The sequence below is a fragment of the Anguilla rostrata genome, chromosome 13 (genome assembly GCF_018555375.3).
Source record: "Anguilla rostrata isolate EN2019 chromosome 13, ASM1855537v3, whole genome shotgun sequence".
Lineage (NCBI taxonomy): Eukaryota > Metazoa > Chordata > Actinopteri > Anguilliformes > Anguillidae > Anguilla > Anguilla rostrata.
The window spans coordinates 35,102,502-35,126,364 of NC_057945.1; the positions used below are offsets into that span (position 1 = coordinate 35,102,502).

General features: G+C 52.9%; 2 protein-coding genes across 2 annotated transcripts in view; one reads left to right on the plus strand and one right to left on the minus strand.

Moving 5' to 3' along the window:
• LOC135238574 (matrix remodeling-associated protein 8-like) overlaps positions 1 to 23,863 on the plus strand; it is a 249,684-nt gene that overhangs the window by 143,672 nt on the left and 82,149 nt on the right. The gene's annotated exons all lie outside the window — the stretch shown is intronic.
• Positions 350 to 22,739, minus strand: per3 (period circadian clock 3). Its single transcript, XM_064305056.1, has 22 exons — positions 22,375 to 22,739; positions 18,876 to 19,521; positions 16,122 to 16,279; positions 14,281 to 14,399; positions 13,121 to 13,322; positions 12,849 to 12,900; positions 12,214 to 12,368; positions 11,729 to 11,807; positions 11,332 to 11,438; positions 10,616 to 10,772; positions 10,080 to 10,188; positions 9,589 to 9,717; positions 8,812 to 8,920; positions 8,458 to 8,593; positions 7,906 to 8,042; positions 7,581 to 7,760; positions 7,250 to 7,489; positions 5,812 to 6,788; positions 5,024 to 5,228; positions 4,198 to 4,378; positions 3,246 to 3,396; positions 350 to 2,690 (listed from the first exon to the last, which is right to left on the minus strand). The coding sequence occupies exons 2-22, from the start codon at positions 19,295 to 19,297 to the stop codon at positions 2,562 to 2,564; spliced, it is 4,134 nt and encodes a 1,377-aa protein (XP_064161126.1). The 5' UTR covers positions 19,298 to 19,521; positions 22,375 to 22,739; the 3' UTR covers positions 350 to 2,561.

A 23,863-nucleotide genomic window follows, 5' to 3' on the forward strand; every position in this document is an offset into this window, starting at 1 on the left:
CCATGGCAATTCAAATCAAAAAACATTTCAGGACCACTTCCCTGGGGGTTTCTGTGATCTGACCTAGAGATTTCACCACCAGCATAAGCCACCCTCCCCCCCATGTGTGTAAATGCATCTGTAAATGTTTTAGTCCCAGTGCACAACAGACTATATATGTAAAATAGTGTATTATCTTTTTTTATTTTAAAAGCCTCCTCATCAACACAGGATGAGCCACAGTCACGAAGGTCCACCTGTGGGTCCCTGGTAGAGTGAGGAGCGCTAAGACTCTGACACACAGTTGCACATTTTCAGAATAATAACGGAATACAAAGGTACAGCTTTAAAAGAACACTTCACAATGAGCAATAGTCATCGTTTATTTAGTCACTTCATGGTGCCACAAAGTGACTCCCTGAACAGCCGACAAAAAAGCCATTATTCATACTCTTCACGTTTGTTTTTGTCATTTCTTTTGTAAAATACAAGGTGCTGTTATATTTCTCTCTCTAAAAATACTGTACAAAACCTGTGAGATCCCTGCACTGAGGCAAAAACTGTACAAAAACCCAGCCGTTTAATAGACAGGTGTGCGGGCAGGTGTGCGGTCTGAAAGCTGTCCCACGGGACATCGCCTACAAGTCTGCTTTTAACTCCGTCACTACAACGCTCTCCTCTCAAAGACCGCATCTCTAACAGGACAAAAAGGAACTGAACAAATTAGCCACAAATTTACACACAACAAAAATAGACATTTGAGATTTTTTGTTTTTTTTTGGCATATTTCAATAAATTAAAGAATAGCAGGCCTTGTTCACGGGCTGAACAAGAGCCAATTTCACCATCCAGCGGCAAAACCAAGACACTGTCTCTACTCTGGGGAAACCTCGCTTTCAAAATCCATTAGTCAACGATTCATTCATTTTTTTTTTTTTTTTTTTTTCACAGGGCCAACTTAATTTCATCCAAACAGGTATCATCATTCATAATGGAAAAACAGTATCTGGGGGGAGCCGTCTCCTATGGCATAACTGGCAGTTTAATGGGGAGCCCACAGCCGTTCTCATACTGACTGTGTACCCCCCCCCCCCCCCCCCAAGGAGGGCCTGAGCTGGCTCTGTTCTGGGCCACTGGTTTAAGGAGAGAAAGTTCTGGAAGCAAACAGGAAAGTGTGCTGCTTCAAAAGTGATGCTGTAGCTTCGCACCTGGGGAGGGCGGGGCTGGGGAGGGCGGGGGGCGAGGGGGGTTTTGGGGGCTGAAAACAGTCGTTGCTCCTCCAGCTCACTCACGCAGCACCACCATCGTCCGTGGCCGGGGATCTGCCCGAACCCCACAGCGATTCTGAAGCGATAAATGCGTCGAGCTGTCCCATCGACGCGGACGCTCATGTTCCTACAGTCACACCCCTGGACCTGGGCGGTCACCACAATCCCGTCGTAACGAAACGGGCGCGGCCTGCCCCCTTCACTTCAAAATGCGGCGTTGCGATTGGTCTAGTCTCACCGAAACGAACGGAACCTGCACCTAGGACTCATCCAAGGGATGAAACATAGTGAGCAACAAAAATGTCTCCGGCAGACTCTGTTCACTAAACAACCCGAAGCAGACGATGGGAGTTTCCCCAAAAACGGGGGGGACAGAGCCATTACAACACACGCTGCAGTCCCAACTAAAAGATCACAGCTTTGGGCGAGCACCTTGGACCGACACGGCGTTTAAAAACAGTTCTGTAATACTGCCTGTGAGAACAGATTATTTCACAATGAAAAATAAAATTTTAAAAAATGACCGTTTCCAGTTCAACGGCTTCTCGGAGGACATGAACAGGGTGGGACTGTCTTTTGGGGGGACGTGGTTTCCCCTCTGTTCCGCGCACCCGGGACTCCTGTTGCCGCAGCGTGAGACACACACACCGCATTGGCACAGGTATGGAATGTACATGCTACGGGCTCCATTTACTTGAGTTAAATAACACACACACACACACAGAGACACATACACACACGTACACCCTTGTGCCTGAATACAATCTTCAAAAGAACAGGAAAAGGAACGGGAGTGTACGTATGAACAGATACTGCTGGACGGTTTTTTAAGAGTCACAGTTGTTGAGGTCCATCGTTCGAGGGATTAAACAGGCGCAGACGGTAACGTGTCCGCTCACAGCGGACCCCGTCCCGAACGCCGCTCCCCACCTGAACCCGAATCCGAACCCACCTTCGATCGTTACGCCCGTAAGAAACTGGCCTTGTTCTGCAACGGGCTGGGAACAGCCCAGCTCCGCCACAGTCAGAACACCGGGTCCACGTGCGCTAAGTGGCGTTGCCGTGCGTTACGTGCGCGTGAAGCGCGTGTGTAAACGGAACGGCGCGGTACGCAGCGAAACGGACCCCTCCTCACGCCCTGCAAGCGAAATGGGCCCCTCCTCACGCCCTGCAAGCGAAGCAGGCCCCTCCTCACGCCCAGCACTGTTCTAGGTACAGAGAGCCGCGGGTAACTCTGAGGGGGGGAGGGGGGGCTTTAGTCTGAGCCCCTGTGTTCCTCTGGGCGAGGGGGGGCGGGGCGGTTGGGGTGACACATCAGGTGTTGGCGGGGGGGCCGGAGTCCTCTGGCAGACCGTCCAATGGGCTGGAGGTGTTGGGAGTCTGTGGGCGGGGCGAGGGGCGTGGCGACGTGTCGCCGGGTCCCGTGCAGCAGTCCACACAGCCCTGCATCACAAACAAGGAGGCGGGGCATCAGACGGGACACGCCCACTGCTGATGAATGAATGAATTGCCAAACGAATGAGTGAATGAGTGAGTGTACTGACAGAGCCCAGCCTCTTAGTGAGTGAATGAGTGTATCGACAGAGCCACCTCAATCAGGGAGTGAATGAGTGAGTGTACTGACAGAGCCAAGCCTCTTAGTGAGTGAGTGTATGATAACTTTTTTCATTGAATAAACAAATTAATTTTTAAAACATGTTTTGTGTTTACTCAGGTTCCCTTTGCCTAATGTTACATGTGTGACAAATATGCAATAATAGAGCAAATCATGAAGGGGCAAATACCTTTGCCCGCATTCGCGCGTGTGTGTGAGTGTGTGCCTGCGTGCGTGCGTGTGTGTGTGTGTGCCTGCGTGCGTGTGTGTGTGTGAGTGTGTGCCTGCGTGCGTGCGTGTGTGCGTGTGTGCATGCCTGCATGCGTGTGTGTGTGCGTGTGCGTGCGTGTGTGCGTGCGTGTGTGCGTGTGTGTAAAAGCTACAGCTAGCCCATGCGTCTGTACCTGTGTGCCGATCTCGTGTGGCAGCCCGCGCTGCTGGATCCAGGGGTGCTCCTCGGCCAGCTCCTCCCTCTGCTGCTGGGTGAAGTGCGGCTGCCTGGGCTGCAGCAGCAGCAGCTTCTCCCGGTCCTCCTGCAGCACCTGCGCCTGGTCCCTGCACAGAGACGGGCGCGGTCAGGGGCGCGGCTACACACACACACACACACACACAGCTCACACACACTGCACACTCTCACACACACACACACACACACACACACACACACACACACTCTCACACACACACACACACACACACACACACACACACACACAGCTTACACACACACACACACACACACAGCTTACACACACACACAGCTCAGACACACACACACACACACACACACACAGCTCAGACACACACAGCTTACACACACACACACACACAGCTCAGACACACACACAGCTTACACACACACAGTTCACACACACACACAGCCTTGTCCACTCCAAACCCACACACACTCACTACATCAGGAAAATCTGCACTGCTGTTAGTACCTAAACCCTGAAACACTGAGAAACAGGGCCACTACTTCCTGTACGCTCCAGGAAAACCATGTCTACGTCTGCGTCTGCCAATAAAGCCACCCCGAATGACGTCAAGACCAAGGAACACTCCTGTCTGCTCCTTCACAATACACTCAGCAATGGGCCTGGCTTCGCTGAGGCGAGGATGAGAATTACAGCAAGGACGCAGTGAGCTGTGCACCAAAAGGTCCACAAGAGGGCGCTCCAGTAACGGGCAGCAGAGAGCAGCTACCTCTGGGAATGCACAGAGCAAAGAGACAACTAGCGGGGCGCGTGAGACCGCGGGAACTAAAGCGCTCCCCTGTGTGCCCAGACACGTGATTTTGGGTTCCTCAGACGGGGTGAAGCATGGCGGGGCAAAGGGGGGGGGGGAGGAGGGTACCTGGAGTGAATCTGGTAGGTCAGCATCACGGGCTCGGGGGTCTGCTGGATGAGGGTCCAGATCGAGTCCTCCGCACAGTCGTCGAACCCGGGCCTCTCCGGGGCCTCCACGTGCTTCCTGGCCTTCCGGGACGTGTCCGAGGAGTCGTTACTGGCAAAGTACTTACTGCTGTTACTGCTGCCTGTGAGCGGGGAGAGAGAGGGAGAGAGAGGGAGAGAGAGAGGGAGAGGAGAGAGAGAAAGAGAGAGAGGAGAGAGGAGGAGAGACAGGAGACAGGGAGAGGGAGAGAGAGGAGAGAAAGAGAAGGAGAGAGGGGAAAGGAGGGAGAGGGGGAGAGAGAGAAAGAGAGGGAGGGAGGGGGAGGGACAGAGGGAGAGGGGGGGAGATAGGGAGGAAGAGCAAGAGAGGAGGGAGGGACAGAGAGAGGGAGAGAGCAGGAGAGGGAGAGGGACGGGGAGAAAGGGAGAGGGAGAGAGTATGAGAGGGAGAGAGTATGAGGACGTTGGCGACACATAAATCTCACACATCCTCACAGTTCACTTCCACTGCATTAATAATCCCCGACTAGCGTGGCCGGGCGCTTAACGTAGCGCCACAGGCGTTTATTTCACCAGACGATTCGGATGCGCCGAGGCGAAGGTAACTGCAGGAGCACGCGCCTGAACACAACGCGTGAATCACGAGCACTTTAACACCGCCAGCCAGGAGCAGATCCGGAATGTTCCGCGTCATCTTCCACATTCTAAACGCACCCGTTCGAAAGTTAGCGCTGTGTCTGCGGCAGCCCCCCCCCCCCGCCCCAGGGGGCGGCGGCGGCGGCTCGTACCCGTGTGGCTGGTGGAGGTGCCGTTGGAGCCCGACCCGGACCCGGACCCCGACCCCGAGCCCAGCGACCCCCCGGACTCCCCGGACCGGCTGCCCGAGGCGTTGGAGCCCGTCCCGGACCGGGCGTCCGCCTGCAGCATCAGGTCCAGCAGCTTGCTGGAGGTGGACTGGTCGTCGTGGTTACCCGAATCGCTGGCCGCGTCCTCCTGGGGCGGGAGCAGAAAGGATGGGGGGGGGGAGCAATATCAGCAGCGGGCTCAGCGTAAGCAGCCATCTTAACACACACCACACAGCACCGCACGAAGCCCCGCACACCGCACTCTCCAGTCCACTCTGAATGTGTGCTGCACAGTGAGGAGAAGGGCGGTGCAAACCGACCGACAGCCCACAGGTAATACACCTGGGATACGGACGTGGGCTGGGCTCTCCGGCCACCGGTATGGAAGTCTGAACAGCGAGCCAAAAGCAGATTACTGGTTCAGCTTGCCACTGTTCAGGCAGACAAGCCTAAATGCTAAATAAACGCTAACGCTTGTCTAAAAAGCATACTACGCTGGACTTTTTTTTACTGTGCTGTGGTACTGTGTTTGCAATCAAAGTAGACTCCTCCTCCTTCCTCAACCCTGTCCATTAACCTCTGTTTTTATACCGTTTTTATTTTTATATCTCTGTTTTTAACGGCACCCACTGCCTACACGTGTATAACGTCCCCTCTCCCACAGAACGAAAGAGGTTTTAAGACCAGGAGGAGGCGCTGGAGGAGGCGCGGCGCGGCGCAGCGAGGCTCACCGCTTTGGCGTGCGGCTCCTGGAGGCTCTCGGCCTGGCCCGTGCTGCTCTGCGGAGGCAGCTCCTCCTGCAGGAGGTTGAGCTGCAGCGGGGAGCTGGAGCGGGAGCTGGAGAAGAGCGCGGTGGGCTGAGTGGCGTCCGCGTCCTCCCCCAGGGAGGAGGGGGGGTTGGAGGAGGCCATGAAGGGCGGGGCGGGAGGGGACGACGCCAGCGTCCCGGGCTGGGGGGCGTGGCCCGTGTGGAAGGGGGCGGGGCCGGGGGCGGGGCCGAACCCGGGAAGGCTGAAGGGCTGGGGGAGGAGAGGGGCAGCTGGAGCCATCGCCGGGAGCATCCCCTGGGGGTACAGGGGGTAGTTGGGATAGGCGGGGTAGTTCAACATGACCCAGGCCATGACAGGCGCCGTGTAAGGTTGCACGTTCTGCATGGGCTGCATGTTCTGCATTGGTTGCATGTTCTGCATGGGCTGCATGTTCTGCATTGGTTGCATGTTCTGCATGGGCTGCATGTTTTGAATAGGCTGCATGTTCTGCATAGGCTGCACGTTCTGCATTGGTTGCATGATTTGAATTGGCTGCATGTTCTGCATGGTTTGCATGTTCTGCATGGGCTGCATGCTCTGCGCAGGCTGCATGATTTGATCTGGCTGCAGCACAAAGAGGGCCCCGCCCTGCTGGCTGCCTGCGTTGAAGGCGGAGTTGGCCGCGGAGTTGCCCACTTGCCCCAGGCCACTGAAGTAGGGGGCCTGGAAGGAGGGCATGAGCAGGGGGGGCAGGAAGCCCGCGCCGCCGGGGGCGGGCTGCGGCTGGGAGGACTCGGAGGGGGGCCAGGAGGAGTCCGGGGGCTGCGGGGGCTGGCGGGGGGAGGTGTAGCTGTCCGAGGAGTCCCGCGCTTTGGGCCGCTTGTGTTTGGGCTTCCCGGTTTTGGACTTGCTCCAGCCGCCGCCGCGAGCGCTAGCCGGCTTCGTGGGCCCGTGCTCGCCTACGGGGAGAGAGAGAGAGAGCGGGATGGAACCCGCGCACAGACACACAGTCAGTCTCCGCATTATTCTTTCGTCAGGATTTCATCAGAAAATGGCCCCCACCATCTTAACACATTACTACTCCGTCCCTTCAGTACTGAAGGGGTGCCTTTCGACACAACCCGCCATATTATGTGACCAGACGGCACAAGCTTTACAAATCTGCACGAAACAACAAGCCCTGAACCCAGACCACCCCGTCACCACGGCAACAAGCTGTCCAACAAAATGGCACATCATTACATGAACACTGTAAACAGTCTGTCAATATCAGCAAGCCGTTAACGTGGGACATCTTTACGAGGGGTGGGACATTTTATGATTTTCTCTAAACGATTCCCAGCTGAGCTGCCAGTGCATGTACTCCCAACTCCTTATTTATTTTATTTTAGTTTGCTTTTGGCGGCCCCTGCTGGCTCACCGTGGTGGTGCGAGTGCGCCAGGCTGCTGTCGTCCTGCTGCAGGTAGGAGCTGTAGGGGCTCTGCAGGATGCGGTGGCGGAAGCGGTCCACGTACTCCTGCTCCTCCTTCTGCGTGTGCGCCGACAGCACCTCCTTGGTCAGCCCCACCACGCGGAACTCCTCGGGGGGGCGGGGCGTCAGCGGAGGGGCGGGGTCGGCTTGCTCGCTGCCCATCGGCGCGTCCTCCAGCGCGGTCACCTCTGGGGGGGGAGGAGGGAGAGAAGGGGGTCAGGAGGACTTCCTGGGGCAGGGGAAAGGGGGGGGGGCGTGCGGGGGGGAGCGGTGACTCACCAGATTCGGGCTGGGGCACGTGCACAATGGTGCTGCTGTAGCTGCACTGGCTGGTGATGGACACCACGCTCATGGCCTTGGTGGACAGGGTGATGTCCGTCAGGGGCGCCCCCACCACGGCCGCCACCGACCCCGCCGAAACCTGGCTGTCCGGAGCTCCGGGGGCCACCAGCGCCACGTCTGCAGGGGAGAGAGACGGTCAGCGGCGGGACGTCGGCCGGGCGTACCGGGACAGGGCGTCTACAGGGCGGGCCGGTGGGGGGCGGGGAGTCAGGTTTACAGGTTGGGTCAGTTACAGGTTGGCTGGGTGGTCAGTGGGACTCACCCTCTGTGTGCACGGCGTCCCCGTGCAGGTCCGCGGGGGTCTTCTCTTCCTCCGACGCTGAGGAAGAGGAGGAGGTAGCGATGGACAGAGACTTGCTCTTGCGCTTCAGTGCCGGGACCGTACAGCTCTCCAGGTACCTGAAGACGGACAGACAGACGGACACAGGGGAACTCCCGTTACACACCGCGCCTGTTTCAGCCTTCCTGCTTTTAACACGCTAGTTTTACTTCTTAATGTGCGGAGCCAGAGGTGCCGGAAGTGGGGAAAGGAATGAATTCCAGGGGCCCTGACTGACAGGGACCCTCAGACAATATTAGAGCAGGAGTTTCTGGGGTGGTGGGGCTCAAGCTGAGCTCTTGCTACAGGCTCAGTGCCCGGTGCGTCCCTGTGTGAAGCATGTAGGAGTCATACGAAAGGGAGGAAATTTAGTGTGGTGGGCCTGAGGACCAGACGTCAGGACCAGGTCATGACAACCAGAAGTTCACGGTTAACAGCAATCTGTCGCACGATGGGAGTACTGAAGGTCTGTAAGGAGGGGGCGGGGCCTCGCACCTGATGATGCTGTCCACGCAGTTGATCTGCTGGTAGGACGGAACGTGCGGCTGCTTCCGCGACTCCTCGGGGGTCTGACCGTGGCGACCCCTGAGTGCCGAATTCTGGGCCTGGTGAGGAAGAGGCACCGCCGGCCCTGTACAAGCAAAGAGAGAGAGAGAATGAGTGAGTGAGTGAGTAAGTGAGGAGGAGGAGAGAGAGAGGGGGGAGAGAGAGAGACAGGGGAGACAGTGAGAGAGAGAGGAAGGGGGGAGAGAGAACGAGACTGAGGGAGAGCGTGGAGAGAGAGTGAGGGGGAGACTGAGAGAGAGAGAGGAAGGGGGGAGAGAGAGTGAGGGGGAAGTCCAACTTTACCTGGCGGGGGTTTCCCGAAGGGGGGGTGTTTCCTGCGTGAGTGCAGGTAGGCCTGCTGGCCCCAGCTCTTCACCCTGCTGACATCAGCCCTGATCTGCTGCAGCGTCATCTGCACAGACAGACAGACGGACATTGAGCGACCTGCCTAACCACACAAGCCAGGCTAAGGGGGTGTGTGTGTGTGTGTGTGTTCATATGCACATTGAGGGCACCCGGGTTTGGGTGGGGTGTGTGTGTGCGTGTGTGTGTGTGTGCGTGTGAGAGAGTGTGGTGTGTGTGTGGTGGTGTGTGGTGTGTGTGTGCTGTGGTGTGTGCGTGTTGTGTGTGTGGGTGTTGTGGTGTGTGTGTGTGTTTGTGCATGTGGTGGTGTGTGCGGTGGTGTGCGTGGTGTGTGTGTGTGTGTGTGTGCGTGTGTGTGTGTGTGGTGTGTGTTGTGTGTGTGTGCGTGTGCGTGTTGGGTGGTTTGTGTGGGGTTGTGTTGTGTGTGTGTGTGTGTGGTGTGTGTGTGTGGTTGTGTGTGTGTGTGTGGTTGTGGTGTGTGTGTGCTGTGTGTGTATGCTGGTGTGGGGGTGTGTGTGTGTGTGTGTGTAAATGTGCTGGTGGGGTGTGTGTGTGTGTATGTGTGTGTGGCGTGTGGCTGAGGTGTGTGTGTGTGTGTGTGCGTGTGGGTGGGGTGTGTGTGAGTGTGTGTGCGTGTGCGTGTGGGTGGGGTGTGTGTGTGTGTGTGTGTGTGTGTGTGTGTGCATGTTGGCGGTGTGCGTGTGCGCTCCCGCTCACCGGCTGGCGGTGCGACTCCTCCCACAGGTTGCCGTTGCTGTCGCTGGACGAGGCCACGCTGATGTAGGGCTCGTGGGAGCCGTTGCTGCCCAGGCTGCCGTAGCCGCTGGAGCCCTTGTTGTGGACGGGCTGCGGAGACGGAGGGGAGAGTCAGGGCGGGGTCCTGCTATATAAACCGCCCCCGCCTTCATGAGTCAGCCTCATCACAGACCGCCGTGGGACAGGGTCACCCAAACATTTCCCCCGGGTTCAGCCCTCTCTCCACAGACCAGGGACACTCCCATCCAGCCCTCGAGGCCAGTAGTACTGCTGGTGTTCATTCTTCCCCTCCAATCAGGACTGATTCAAACCTGGGACGCCAGGTGAGTGTAATCTCTGGTCAATCAGGGGCATTAACGAACTGAATCAGGTAGAAACGAAAAGCAGCAGCAACACTACTGCCCCCTAGGGTCAGGTTTCCGTACCCCTGACACAGACTGCCCAGCACTGACCTGCAGAAACAGCTTGTAGATCTGCGCCTGCAGTTCTTTGACCTCCTCGAAGATGACAGGCCCCTCCCCTTTAGTCTGCGCTGCGAACACGTCCTCGTTGAGAGGGCCGCTGTGGGGGGGGGGGGGGAGAAAGGGGAGGAGTCATTACATACTTACAGGCAGACTCACGTGCGGACATTGTGCCTCTCATTGGTTTAGGGGTTGGGACGGTTGGTTTAGGGAGCGGGTAGGAGGGCAGGCAGACAGACAGATGGACACACAGGCAGAGAGACAGGCAGGCAGACAGGCAGACGGACAGACAGACAGACGGACACACAGGCAGACTCACGTGCGGACATTGTGTCTCTCATTGGTTTAGGGGTTGGGACAGGGTTAGGTTTGGTGGCGGGCGGGCAGACAGGTAGGCAGACAGACAGACGGACACACAGGCAGACTCACGTGCGGACATTGTGCCTCTCGTTGGTTTAGGGGTTGGGACAGGGTTAGGTTTGGTGGCGGACAGGCAGACAGACAGACGGACGCACAGGCAGACTCACGTGCGGACGTTGTGCCTCCCGATGATGAAGGCCACCTTGCGGCTCCAGGGGTTGATGAAGCTGGACCAGCTGGTGTCCAGGGTGATGTAGTCCCCGTTCTGGCAGCGGAAGCGGATGGGGGAGTGCTCGAAGGGGGGCTGGCCCGCGTACTTCAGGACTGGGAGGAGAAGAAGAGAGAGAGAGGGAGTGAGGAAGAGAGAGGGAGTGAGAGGGGGGATGGGAGGGGAAGCTCAATGACTTAAGTCAACTGAACCTAAATCTCTCAATATACACACCACAGGGTCGGGTGAGAATAAACAGAGTGGACAGTGTGGATGAGAATGTAAAACGCAGATGAGGATGGAGAGTGGACAGAAGAGAGAATGGAGAGCTGAGAGGGCCGATGAGGATGGAGAGAATGGATAGAGTGGAAAGGTGGGTCAGGATGGAGAGAATGGAGAGGGCGGGTGAGGATGGAGAGAACGGAGAGGGCGGGTGAGGATGGAGAGAATGGAGAGGGTGGGTGAGGATGGAGAGAATGGATAGAGTGGAGAAGGTGGGTGAGGATGGATAGAGTGGAGAAGGTGGGTGAGGATGGATAGAGTGGAGAAGGTGGGTCAGGATGGAGAGAAAGGAGATTTCGGGCGAGGATGGAGAGAATGGAGAGGGTGGATGAGGATGGAGAGAATGGAGAGGGTGGATGAGGATGGAAGGAACGGAGAGAATGGAGGACGTACTTTTGCGGTGCATGGCGAGCATGAGCGCGCGGTCCTCAGGATGCAGGCAGGTCAGCACCGACGTCCCAATCAAGTCCTGAGGGAGGTATCCCAGCAACGGCACAGCACTGTGGAGCGCGCACAAACACACACACACACACACATTCAGTGAATTTACCCAACATCAACCCAACACTCACTGGAACTCAAAAATAAGCATGTGGACAACAAAACACACGTGTCAAGTTAACAAATAGAAAGGAGCTGATCCTATGCTCCCACCGTGAGGATGTCCAACAACACTATGAGTCACAGAGTGGCCCTGTGGGTGCAGAGCAGAGCTCCTAAAAACGGCTAGTCTGAGGAAGAAGAGGGAGGAACGCGGGGGTTTCCCGCCTCCAGCCCGCCAAGCGCTCACCGCTCGTCCACCTCCAGGAAGACGCAGCCGGGGGAGTGCGTGGTGGTGAACATGCGCTTGTCCATGGGGATCCGCGGCGCTGCAGGGAGAGGAGAGCGAGAGCGGGGTCAGAGGTCAGTGACGGGAGGGAGGAGTCAGAGCGGAGTCAGAGACGAGGGGGCGGAGTCAGAGACGAGAGGGCGGAGTCAGAGACGGGAGGGCGGAGTCAGATACAGAGACAGGGGGTGGAGTCAGAGACGGGAGGGCGGAGTCAGAGACGGGAGGGCGGAGTCAGAGCGGAGTCAGAGACAGGAGGGCAGAGTCACAGACGGGAGGGCAGAGTCACAGACGGGGGGGCGGAGTCAGAGATGAGAGGGCGGAGTCAGAGATGAGAGGGCAGAGTCAGAGACGAGAGGGCAGAGTCAGAGACGGGAGGGCGGAGTCAGAGACGGGAGGGCGGAGTCAGAGATGAGAGAGCCGCGGTGACGGGCGGGGCAGGGCCGTACCTTCGTATCCTGAGATGATGCGCTCGGCCAGCGCCAGACAGCAGGGTCGCTCCGCCTCCCCCTCCCCCTCCCCCTCCCCGCCCTGCACCTTCAGCAGGTAGGGCGTGATGCGGAACGGGTTGTAGCGCATCTCCCCGTCCCGGTCCTTCCCCCCCCTGCAGAGACCAGCACACGATCAGCCACCTCTTCAGAGATCAGCCACCCCTCCAGAGATCAGCCACCTCTCTCCTTTCAGCAACACACACTCATTCAGCTTTAATATACAGCATACAGTATAATGTGTGCTGTGCAATATTGCTGCAATAACATTAATATTTTTGATTTTGGTTTTACATAACAGGGCTTTGAGTGAAATTTACTGGCTATGATAACTAACGTTACAAACTATAATTGAGACGCAGAAGTTAAGGCTGTTTCCATTGTATTTAAATGGTCTGAGAAGACTCTGCCACAAATGAGATGAGTTTCTCAACTCTAATTTGACCATGCCTCTTTATGTCACAAAACAGAGCCTGGGTCTATATTAGGGACCAGAAGCTCTGCACACCTAAAAAGAATACATGCCCCTGGGAAAACAGCAGAGTTTTATTTCCTGGTATTTCTAAGGCTACTAAATTCTGGGAAGGGAGACTGACCTGATGCGGCAGAAGAAGGACTTCACCTGGGCGCACTGGAACAAAATGGCCGCTGCGAGAAGAACCGTAAAGAAGCCATGAAGGACAAAAGCTACAGTCTCACAGAGATCATTTCTATGAACTGTGTTTGTGTAGCTACAGCCTTGAGGGGGAGCGGGTCTAGAACCCCCCCCCAACACCTCAGCCCCTGAGGTTCAAGCCCCATGTGACCCCGCCCCCCCGCCCCCCTCCGGTCCGAGCCCCATGTGACCCTCCCCCCCGTCCCGTCTCACCGTTTTGGGAGCCCACGCTCCAGGGGGGCAGGTGGGGCTGGGCGGTGTGCGAGTAGAAGACGTTGACGTCCTGGTGGAAGAGCAGCTCCACGAACTTGGCGGACTGCAGGAACTTGCGCTTGCAGCTGAGGATGCAGGCCGCCTGCTCGGAGGCGAACAGGATGCGGCCGCTGGTCAGCGAGAACACCGCCACGAACGTGTCCTGCGAACAACGGGGGGGGGGGGGGGAGCGGCCTTTAACCCGAATCCAGGGAATCAAGGAATCACTTCACTGTTCCGTGTGCCAGCACCGAGCAGCCATTGAGCAGCTCTTCTTCTCGTAGGGACCGATCGGTACGGCCTCTCCCACGCCCGGTGATTATCTTTGAGAGTCCATGCAAACCCATAACCGTAACGGAGGAGCACAAGCTGACCATCAGCATCGGTGCCACAGTCTATACGTGATGTCTCGTCAAAACCCACCTCTTCTCCTTGGCTTTTGACTCCTAGCAAGACAATGACTTTATTTTATTTTATTATTTAATTTTATTTTATTTTATCCTTTATTTTATTCCTTATTTTATCCTATTTATTTCTCCGATTGTATGACTGTTACCTATATGACTATAGCTATGATGTGTTTATTTTGCAATGTATTTATTTATTCTTCTGTACAGCACTTTGGTCAGCCATGGCTGTTTTAAAGTGCTTAACAAATAAAATTGGATTGGATTGGATTGGATTGTCATGACGTGCGGTATGAAGCATAGCCTGCATTCACTGCACTTAGCAGATGCTCTTTTACCCAGGGCAACCTACGCAGCAACCTGAGCAGCTTACACTCTCCATATACAATCCACTCATACAGATGGATTTCTGAGGTTAGGCACCCTGCTCAGCTGGGAATGAGACCAATGTGACGAGCCCAGTTCCCTTTCCACAGCGGCCAGTCACTTTGTTAAAGGGATATCTGAGGGTGCTGGCATCTGTTACGCAATTAGGAGACGAGACCGTGCCACCGTCGAAAAAAACCGGCCAGGAAATTTGACCCATCGGAGCATCACAACCAGCTCGTCCTGTCTTTAGCGATATTTTTAAATTAATCTTTAACATTTTGAGCGGAACGTTAAATTGCTTGGGTACTAAGAAACGGCACAGTGATTCAAGGTTGCCATAAGTACCGTGTTTTTGAGGGTGTGTTCCGAGGTAATGCTCTCCAGCTCCTCCAGGGGGCAGACCGCGGCTTCCTTCCTCTCCTCCAGCCCGCTGCTCATCAGCAGCTTGTAGTACTCGCTGTTAGCTACGGGGCGAACGACAGGTTTCTTTTGAGTTTTAACAAAAAAAACTTTATTGCACGATGCACACAGCCGGTCTCATGCTGCCTAAACCCTGGGGTTAGCCCCCAAGACCCCCCAACGGGAGAAAACAGACACAGTCAAACCCCCCAAAAGAAAGGAAAAAAAAAAAAGAGATACAGGGAAGGAGAGAAACAGTGAGACGGTGACAGGCAGGCAGAAAGAGAGAGAGAGAGTAATGGTGAAACAGTGAGAGGGTGACAGGCAGACAGACGGGAAGAGACAGACAGAAAGAGAGAGGAACACAGTGAGAGGGGGGAAGAGACAGACAGAGAGAGAGGGGGACACAGTGAAAGTGACAGGTAGACAGAAAGATAGAGATAAAGAGAGAAAGAAAGAGGAATAGAGAGATAAAGAGAGGTAAATGCCAGCATATTTGCAACACCGTATGTTTGCAGACAGAGTTCACATTCCGTGCAACGGAATGACGCAAATGGCTCAGCAGCATTGATCGGATGGGTACTAGTTTTATTGACTCGTTCAGAAACTAAGCCAAACTCGGGTGTCAGGCGTTTGACACAACCTCAACTGCCCCCAGAGAAACAGGAAAAACACAAACACAAAACCGCAGGCATCGAGCAGTTTTCCACAGAAGACGGTTAAGAGACCACATGAAGGACAAGGCTCTGCAAAACACATTCATATTTTTACATATTTTTCATCTGATTAGACTAAGAAGGGTTCTTTCTTAAAAAGTGTTGTATCTCACGCCTGTGGTGTCTCCACAGAGCGGGAATGATTCAGGCTTTGCCTGGGAGTACTGAGGCACTGAACATGAGCTAAAACAAATGGACTGAGGCTACTGGCCTAGAACATCTTTACTTACGCTGACCCACATCGTCACACAGCAAGTGCAACTGGACCTGTTCAAATGGGGTCAAACATTCTAAGCTGCTTTAGACCTTAAGTAACTACAGACTGATATAACTACACAGGATCAAATGGTGTATTTGGCAGAAATGCATTCGGTATACTTTTCAAACCAAAGTTTCTCTTCAAAAGTTAGACCCATAATAATCTACCTTTTTAATTTTTTAATTTCCAGTAAAAAAATTAATTTAAAAAAGCCATCACAATTTTGCTTCAAACATATTTTTACATGGCCTGTCGTTTTTACTGGTTGGCTACATTCATATTTATAACATTTGCAGATTTGGCTTTTTCAAAATCAAGGAGGGAAATCTTAATGAAAAGGCACAACAACAGGGGAGAAAACATCGCTCTATAGTTGCTTTGAATTGAAGCAAAATGTTTTGGCTTCCTGCAATTTTGCAAGCGGCAAGAAAAGTGTTGTGTGCTCTATGGGGGTTGTCATGGAAACATCCATGGCAAAAAAGTAAAGGAAGGGACCAGACAAAACAGACAGGGCTAGTGTGTGTCAGGAGAAACCTGGATGTGGCTGGATGAACTTTTTTAAATTAATTATCTGGGTCTTTATTAATTAATTATCTTTTCCTCAGTATCCAGGGACCCCTGACCGTCATATGTAAATTAAGTTCTGCGCTTTCCGGGCAAAAAAAACACGGTAAAGTACAGTGTATAAAAACAACACGTAAAAAAACAACCTACATACACGCTCAGTGCTCTCCTCTGATTGGCCTAGGTCCCACCCGGTAGCCTAGCGACGGCTGTTCCTGGCAGCTGTGCGACGGTCCGGCCGGACTCACCCTGCACCTGCTTGACGCAGTTGAGCGCGTAGTTGAGCGCCTCCACCGTGCTGGCCTTGCTGCGGCTCCTCTTCTCCGACGGCAGCCTCTTCTTCATCTCCTGCACCGTCTCCATCACCTCCCGGTGCTCCTGCGCCCGCTCCCGGCCCAGCTGCTCGCTGCAGGGGGAGAGGAGCCGACCGTTACAGCCGAGCGCTAACCTAACCGCTAACCGCACCGTTACAGCTAAAGCACCTCCGCTAACCGCACCGCTAACCGCACCGCTACAGCTAAAGCACCTCCGCTAACCGCACCGCTACAGCTAAAGCACCTCCGCTAACCGCACCGCTACAGCTAAAGCACCTCCGCTAACCGCACCGCTACAGCTAAAGCACCTCCGCTAACCGCACCGTTGCAGCTAACGCACCTCCGCTAACCGCACCGTTGCAGCTAACGCACCTCCGCTAACCGCACCGTTGCAGCTAAAGCACCTCCGCTAACCGCACCGTTACAGCTAAAGCACCTCCGCTAAAGCACGGCTCTGTGGGCCTCGCTAACGCAAAGAAGCTCGGGGCCTCGCTAACGCTAAGCGGCTCTGTGGCATGCTACGCTAAAGCAAGGCCGTGGCCTCGCTAACGCTAAGCAACGCTCTGGCCTCGCTACGCTGAAGCAAGCTCTGTGGGCCCTGCAGCTAAAGCACGGCTCTGCGGCGCTCGCTCCGCTAAAGCAGGCTCTGGGGCCGTGCTAACGCTAAAGCACGGCTCTGTGGGCCTCGCTAACGCTAAAGCAAGGCTCTGTGGGCCTCGCTAACGCTAAAGCAAGGCTCTGTGGGCCTCGCTAACGCTAAAGCATGGCTCTGTGGGCCTCGCTAACGCTAAAGCAAGGCTCTGTGGGCCTCGCTAACGCTAAAGCAAGGCTCTGTGGGCCGTGCTAACGCTAAAGCAAGGCTCTGTGGGCCTTGCTAACGCTAAAGCAAGGCTCTGTGGGCCATGCTAATGCTAAAGCAAGGCTCACTGGGCCTCGCTAACGCTAAAGCACGGCGGTATGTAACTATACAGAGTGTGGCCACTGAAGCGTAACTATGCGGAGTGGTGCTTTTTAACCAGAGCCTCCCTTAACAGAGGTCTTAACTTAAAGAGGTCTTAAAGCTCTCAAGCGTCAGTCCAGAAAACTAACAAATACATTGAAAACTTGTTTTGTTGCATTGTAGCGGCACAATAGTCTTTAGCAACCAAAGACATCTTGTTCCAAAACAAAACAAAACAAAAGCATACACACACACCCACACCCTGTTGCGTTCTTTAAACAACAATGGCAGCGTTTATATAATTTAAATCTATATCATTAGAAAACATGTTCCATCGTTTTGACTAAAAAAGTTCGCAAAAAGTCTTGTGTCAGTGTAAAAAGGTCACTTGACAAATAGCACGACAGTAGAACGAGAACGTAGAACCTGACATAGAATGAGACGTAGACACGGACAGTAGAACTGAGGAACCGTAGAACACGGACAGTAGAACCGTGGAAACTTTCTCAAAAAAGAAACGATTGGCGAAAGTTATGATTTCAATAAGCACATCTCACTAAAAAATCTGGAACACAAAGTGTGTTTCTGGGACAAAACAACTCAAAATGCTGGAGCACGTCATGCCAGGCTTTATCCGAAATGTCAGCTGGATGATATTTTTAATCAGCGGAATGACAGCAGACTATTGTTGGGATATGGCCTAAAATTGATACTGCATTTACTCATTTTAACACAATGACGATAGTCACGACTCGATATTTTCTTAGGATAAAAATATGATGGTGAACAGGGGGGGTGGGTAGCTAAATTAACCCCCTGATGGGGAGCACAAATGACCCCTTTAATGCCAGGAAAAACCCTGCGTGCGCGCGCACACACACACTCACACACACGCACACGCACACACTCACACACTCACACACTCACACACACACACTCACACATACACACGCACACACGCACACAGTGTATACACTGGGTACTGGGATGCAGCCGGCATGACATATACAATGGACTCATAAACCCAAGCAGGACATGGACCAATGACAGGGCTCAGGACCTGCCACCCCCACCCCGGGGCACCCACCTGCTGTTGCTCCCTGCCCGGTGCCCCGCCCTTTCCCAAGCCCCGCCCACTCCTGAGGCCCCCCCTGTGTAGGCTGCAGCAGAACCAACCAACCAATCAGGAGCTGGGAGACGAGACACTCACTCAGACTAAAGCAGTGGGGCTGAGGCAGTGGCAGACCCACCCCCCCCCCCCACCCCCGCAGGCTGCAGTTGGTCTCTTACATAAGAGCTGACAGCTGATACCGCAGAGTCATCCCAGACCACACGACAAACCAGAGGCCGGCCCACGACAGACGCCCCTCTCAGCCAATCGCCGCTCATCTCGGTGATTATCTCTTGCTTCGCCGCGCACGGACGACCAGCTGCACAGATGTGCGTAGGCAGCAGCACGACCGCCATTCAAAACCACAAAATAAATCAATTCGTTCATTTAATAAAAAAATAATAAAACGTACGTTACCCAACTTCCTCAAAGGGCAGACACCGGAAGAGGATCCGCACTTTAACGGACCATTTACCGGACAGCCGTTTAACACGGAAGCCCAACTGTCTGACTGGACGTAACGGTAATTTGGGGAAAATGACAAGCTGAACGCTCAGCAGCGAGAGACATAGAGCCGCAGGGTAAAGGTGACGGAAGCGGGGTGGGATGACGGACAGGCACAGGGGATTGTGGGTACCTCTTGGCGCTGCCGGAGCAGGCGGCGCTGCGGGGGCTGCGGTTGGCGGAGGACGAGCGGCCGCAGGAGTCGTTCCCGCTGCCGGAGTCGTGGCCGCTGCTGCTCATGTCCACGTCGTCCTGGCCCTGCTCCCCGGGGGAGGGCTCCCCACTGCTCCCCTCAGCCGCCCCTGCCGCGCCCCGACGCCGGCCCCCTCCAACGTCCCCTTCCGCCTCCTCCTCGTCCTCGCCCGACCCGGACCCGGACCCGGACCCGGACCCGGAACCCGACCCAGACCCGGAGGCTGACTCTGCGGCCCCGGGGCCCTGCGGCCCTCCGCAGTCCCGCTCCGCCGTCCCGTCGGCCTCCCGCGACCCGGGCGGGGCCGGGGCGTTGTCCTCTCCCTCCGGAAACGAGCTGGAAGTCCCCGGCATCTCCACCATCAGGCCCTCCGGGAACGGATCAGCAGTCCTCTCTCTCTCTCTCTCTCCCGCGCTCTTCTCCTCTTCCTTTCTCTCTCTCTTCCTCACTCTCTCTCTCTCTCTCCACCCGGCCCTCTCACGCCTCAGCAGAGTCCCCTGGGCAGAGAGCCCCAGTGACGCCCGGCGTTCTGCATGCTGTCTGTTTAAGCGTGGCTCCTCACGAGCAGGCGACGTCTCCTCAGGGCCTGGAGGAGAAAAAACAAAAAAAAAAAAACAACAGGAGTGAGACATAAGCAGTTGCTAAGTGCCAAAGTGGGCGGGGCCTCAGGGCCCTTTTCCGCAGCACGCCGCTGCTCGCCCCCAAAGACAGCCAGCAAACGTCACCGCCGAGCACAACAGTCAAATCAAAGCCGTCAGAGTTAATCCCCGCCTTGCGTCGTTACTCAAGTGCTGGGGTTATAATAGCCTGTGACCCACCACAGGAGCATTGCGTAATAGGCTAGGCTAGGCTATTCCTGGACTCGTCTCAGGGGCCCCGACCCTGAAGCCACACGGTAATCGTGAATGAGATGACGTCTACGGCCTTTCGCATTCATTTGCATTGCCGATCAATAAATAGCGGTTCCCCTGGCAGTACACCCTGCTGCTTCAACCTGACCGTGCATAATGGCATCATGTACACCCTCCAAACACGGGACCAGCTTGTGTGTACTGCACTGACAACCGGAGACAAACTGCCTGATGACAGCCAGAGAATTGTACACTTAAAATATCTGCCTTAAATTGGATCACACGCATTCTGAAAATGGCTTGACTATACCAACACAGTCACCAATACACGGCCCAACATGGAGTAGGCATTTTAAAGAGAAATGTGCATTCGGTTTAATCAATTGGGTTAAAAAACAGAGGTGCATAAATGAACAACAATTCAGAAACCACATTCAAGAAAGACCCACACTAGTATCTACACAAGATGAGGCTAAATGATTCAGATGCACTGGCATACTGACTTCATCAGTGAACAGTGCATATTGATTGATGGCAGCCCTTGATTGATGGCAGCCAATATATACCCAACTCGACAGGTACAATATTTAGGTAGAGTATGTACCTAACTTGACAGTGTGACAACCGATATTTATAATGGCAATAGCCTCAAGAAACTTCTAAATAAATGGGCAATAAAGTCAAGTGGGAGTGCTTTTATGAAGGTAGTAATAAACCAAAATCCAGACTGGTACTATTAAACTTCCCGACCAATAAATGTAGACAGTGTATGGAAAATTAGATAGTTGAATATGAGAAGTGCCCTAAATTCTGGCCTCCATTCAAGACTCGCATCCCGAGTAATGCAGAGCTCTGTGACCCCGAGAACGCTGGCTTTCCAAACCGCAGCATCAGGCACAGGGCTGCACACACACCCAGTTGCTCGACTTTACTCAGCAACGAGCATCAAAACTGCTTAGAGTTTCATCGGACAGCGAGCGACGGGCGGCTCGAAGACCGAAGCTGAACTGGGACGAGCAGAAATGTTGAGCAGTGACGAGCCGCGTAACGGCGCTCAAGCGCGAGGACAACGAAAGCGAATCGCGTCAAAACCCTCAATTTCCGAAATGCACACTCCATTTGGGAATAATGGCCCAAATGCTGCCAATCTAGGAGCATCCAGGAGTGACATAACTCCATATCCTGTGGACGTAGACACCACCGTGGACACGTCACACCTACAGTAGACGGCAGTTTGCACTTTTTGTAAAAAGACTTTCCCTTCCTGAAGGGAACTAATACCAAATCATTTTTTGCCAGTGTGGTTAAAGGCGGATGAAAACAGCTCTACAAAGGTGGAGTTTGTAACTTGTAGTTCACAACAGACAAAAGAAAGCTGTATTGATTGTGGCATCTCCATGACAGTCATACAATGTTTTGTAAAAATACATTAAAGTACAAAATTCACACACACCCACACATATACGTATTGATATTCCACTGTTCATGTCTGATTGAAGATTAATCCATTCTTCTGGACAGACTGCTCAAACAGGTTGATTACCTTCCTATCAATCACTTCATCAATACGTTTGATGAGGCAATCCTAATAAATCAGCAGCTCTGCTTCCTCCCCACCCCAAATATCGAAAATAAACACACTTTGCATGTAATTCGAGTCTATAATTTGTCTAAACTAATGATCAATCACCATGTGACTGGTTATTAGTTTGCTCGTAGAAAATACGCAATTCTGAACATCGTCCTTGAACAGCACACCTCCACTACACAACTCAACCGCACTTTCAGAAAAGGTATGTAGTGTTAATATAGTGTTGTGGATACAATGACTAAATCGAAGCTTTAAAAACTACACCGTAAGTTGTCAACAGGTATGAGTAGTAATGATTGACAGTATCCACAATGATTGACAGTATCTCCTTGGGTATTCCGGTATTTTGGACCGGAATCAGACTCTCTGAAGTACAAGGTGTCAGGTAGCTGGTGAGCCATCCCAAAATTATGGTAGCAAGCTACAATAACAGACGTTCTTAGATACATAGCTCACAGACAGCTCATGTCGTAGCAAGCTTGCAAGCGCTGGTTATAATCAAAACAATGGGTTAAAATGCTAAAGTAGCTTTGTGCATTCAATATTCTTTGCAGCCAGTTGATTGTTTAAACGCTTCCATACGAGTAATTAACGAGAATGTTCGCTGAAGTAGCCAGGTGGCGTGTCCAGCAACAGCTAAGATTTAGGGGTGTGTAACACAACAGCTCACACATGTACAAACACGGGTCTCGTACTGTTGCTGCATGAAAACGTTCGTCCTGGCTCTAAGTATATGCCGCTCATGTTAGCCACCTACAAACTCTCTGTTAAAGTTACCTACATAATTTCACATAGCTAACATCAATGAACAAATAAGTATATCGATTACACTGGAAGAACAACTCGCTGCAAGAAATTGTAGGCCTAATAGCTAGCCTGCCCGTAAACATTTAGCACATAGCTAACTTTCAGCTAACTGGCTTCAAACTACCTTCTGTCAAGTCTACCGAGCGAATAACACATTCCATGGAATAAGAAAATAATAATTTATTCTTACCTTATATATGATAGTAGAAATGGAGCCAAAAAAGTGGTGAATTATACGGACTAACTCGCTATAGCCAGCTTTCTAATGTTATCTATGTAGCTGCTGGTGAACTTAGCTAACTCTTCGTTGTATACACTCCCGTTTTTCCCTCTTAAATCCACTGAAAAATATCCTGGTGACAATTCAACGTCGTAGAAAGTGCGCCTATATCCAACGAACCCGGTGGATGTACGCAGAAACTTTCTTTAAGACGTTAGTTGCCTACAACGATTATTGTTCTTCTGTTGCCCTAGTTTCTCCAGAGATGGTCTTTCCCTCAATCAGCGGTTCAACACATCAGTGCAACGTGAGTGCAGGCTTTGGAAACCACGCCCTATAGAGTCCCATTGGCCAGGCTTGGCTGCCCAAGTGTTTCTTGATTTGACATTACGGTATTTCGTCATTGTCTCCACCTCTCTGGTACCCCAAGCCGCTGTGCAGTTTCACGTGTACCGCCATGTTACGCAATAGCTGAAAACAAGACACGGAGCTTGCCGGGGGAGGCGATGTCATTGGTTGAAAAAAAGAAGAAAAAAAAAAAAAGAAACTAGTTCACGAGGTGAGAGACAGAAAGCGTGGTTCCTTCCATACTCTGCAACAATGCATATTAATCCATACGATGGCTTTCTTTGTTAAACCATTTGAAGAGCACATTTTTTGGGAATGTTTTTACAAAATTTTAAGTGTACTAGAATTCCATTGTTTTCAATTAGCAGTAGAGGTTGTTACATCAGTATTAGAATGTTCAGTTAAGAACATTCTGATCGCATATTTGTGATCTTACACTGGGGTGAACTTTAAATCGTGTAAATTACCTTTGTAGCTAGATGGACATGCAATGTAGTTTTCGCAATTATAGGACGTTAACATATTCATCAGTCATTACGAAATTATTATGATGGCTCATAACGTTTTCAATAAAATAAATAACCGCAGTCAAATTCGCTTTGTCTGCTGAAGTGGACATCCGAGTGCGCAAATCATTGAGAACGGTGTACACTGACGTGCTATGCATATAGCCTACAGTAACACGGGAAACCCAAATGCTAAAATATGAAGTTTTGGGTATATTCGTGTAAATTTGAAAATTAATACAAAAGCAAACGTCAGAAACAGCGAGACTTTATAGGCTCTGCGGTGACAGGGCGCGGCGCGTGTATCTCCCGTTTGAAGGCCGTTTTTATTTTCTTTTTTTAAATGGAAAACTTAATGAGATTCAGACAGCGCTTTAGACGATAAAACTGGAAACACACTTTGTGCCCTCACTGCACTTCAGGCAACGTTGCAGTGTCGTCTCAGTTGAACATGGAAGTTAGGCGCGTGCGATATTCATATTAAACCTTAAGTCACGAGGTAGTGCAATTATCAATGTAGATGCCGATTTATTCACGATTAATCTCTCTCTGAGCCAATGCGATGAATCCCATGTGAATAGCAACAAGAATACACCAAGTCATAC

Excerpts from the sequence above, each read along its gene's own strand:
- per3 (XM_064305056.1), bottom strand. The coding sequence starts at position 19,297 with ATGGTGGAGATGCCGGGGACTTCCAGCTCGTTTCCGGAGGGAGAGGAC. Across the intron at positions 13,323-14,280 it reads AACACACCCTCAAAAACACG|GACACGTTCGTGGCGGTGTT; the intron begins GTACTTATGGCA and ends CGTTGTTCGCAG. Across the intron at positions 11,439-11,728 it reads TTCCTGGAGGTGGACGAGCG|TGCTGTGCCGTTGCTGGGAT; the intron begins GTGAGCGCTTGG and ends CGCGCTCCACAG.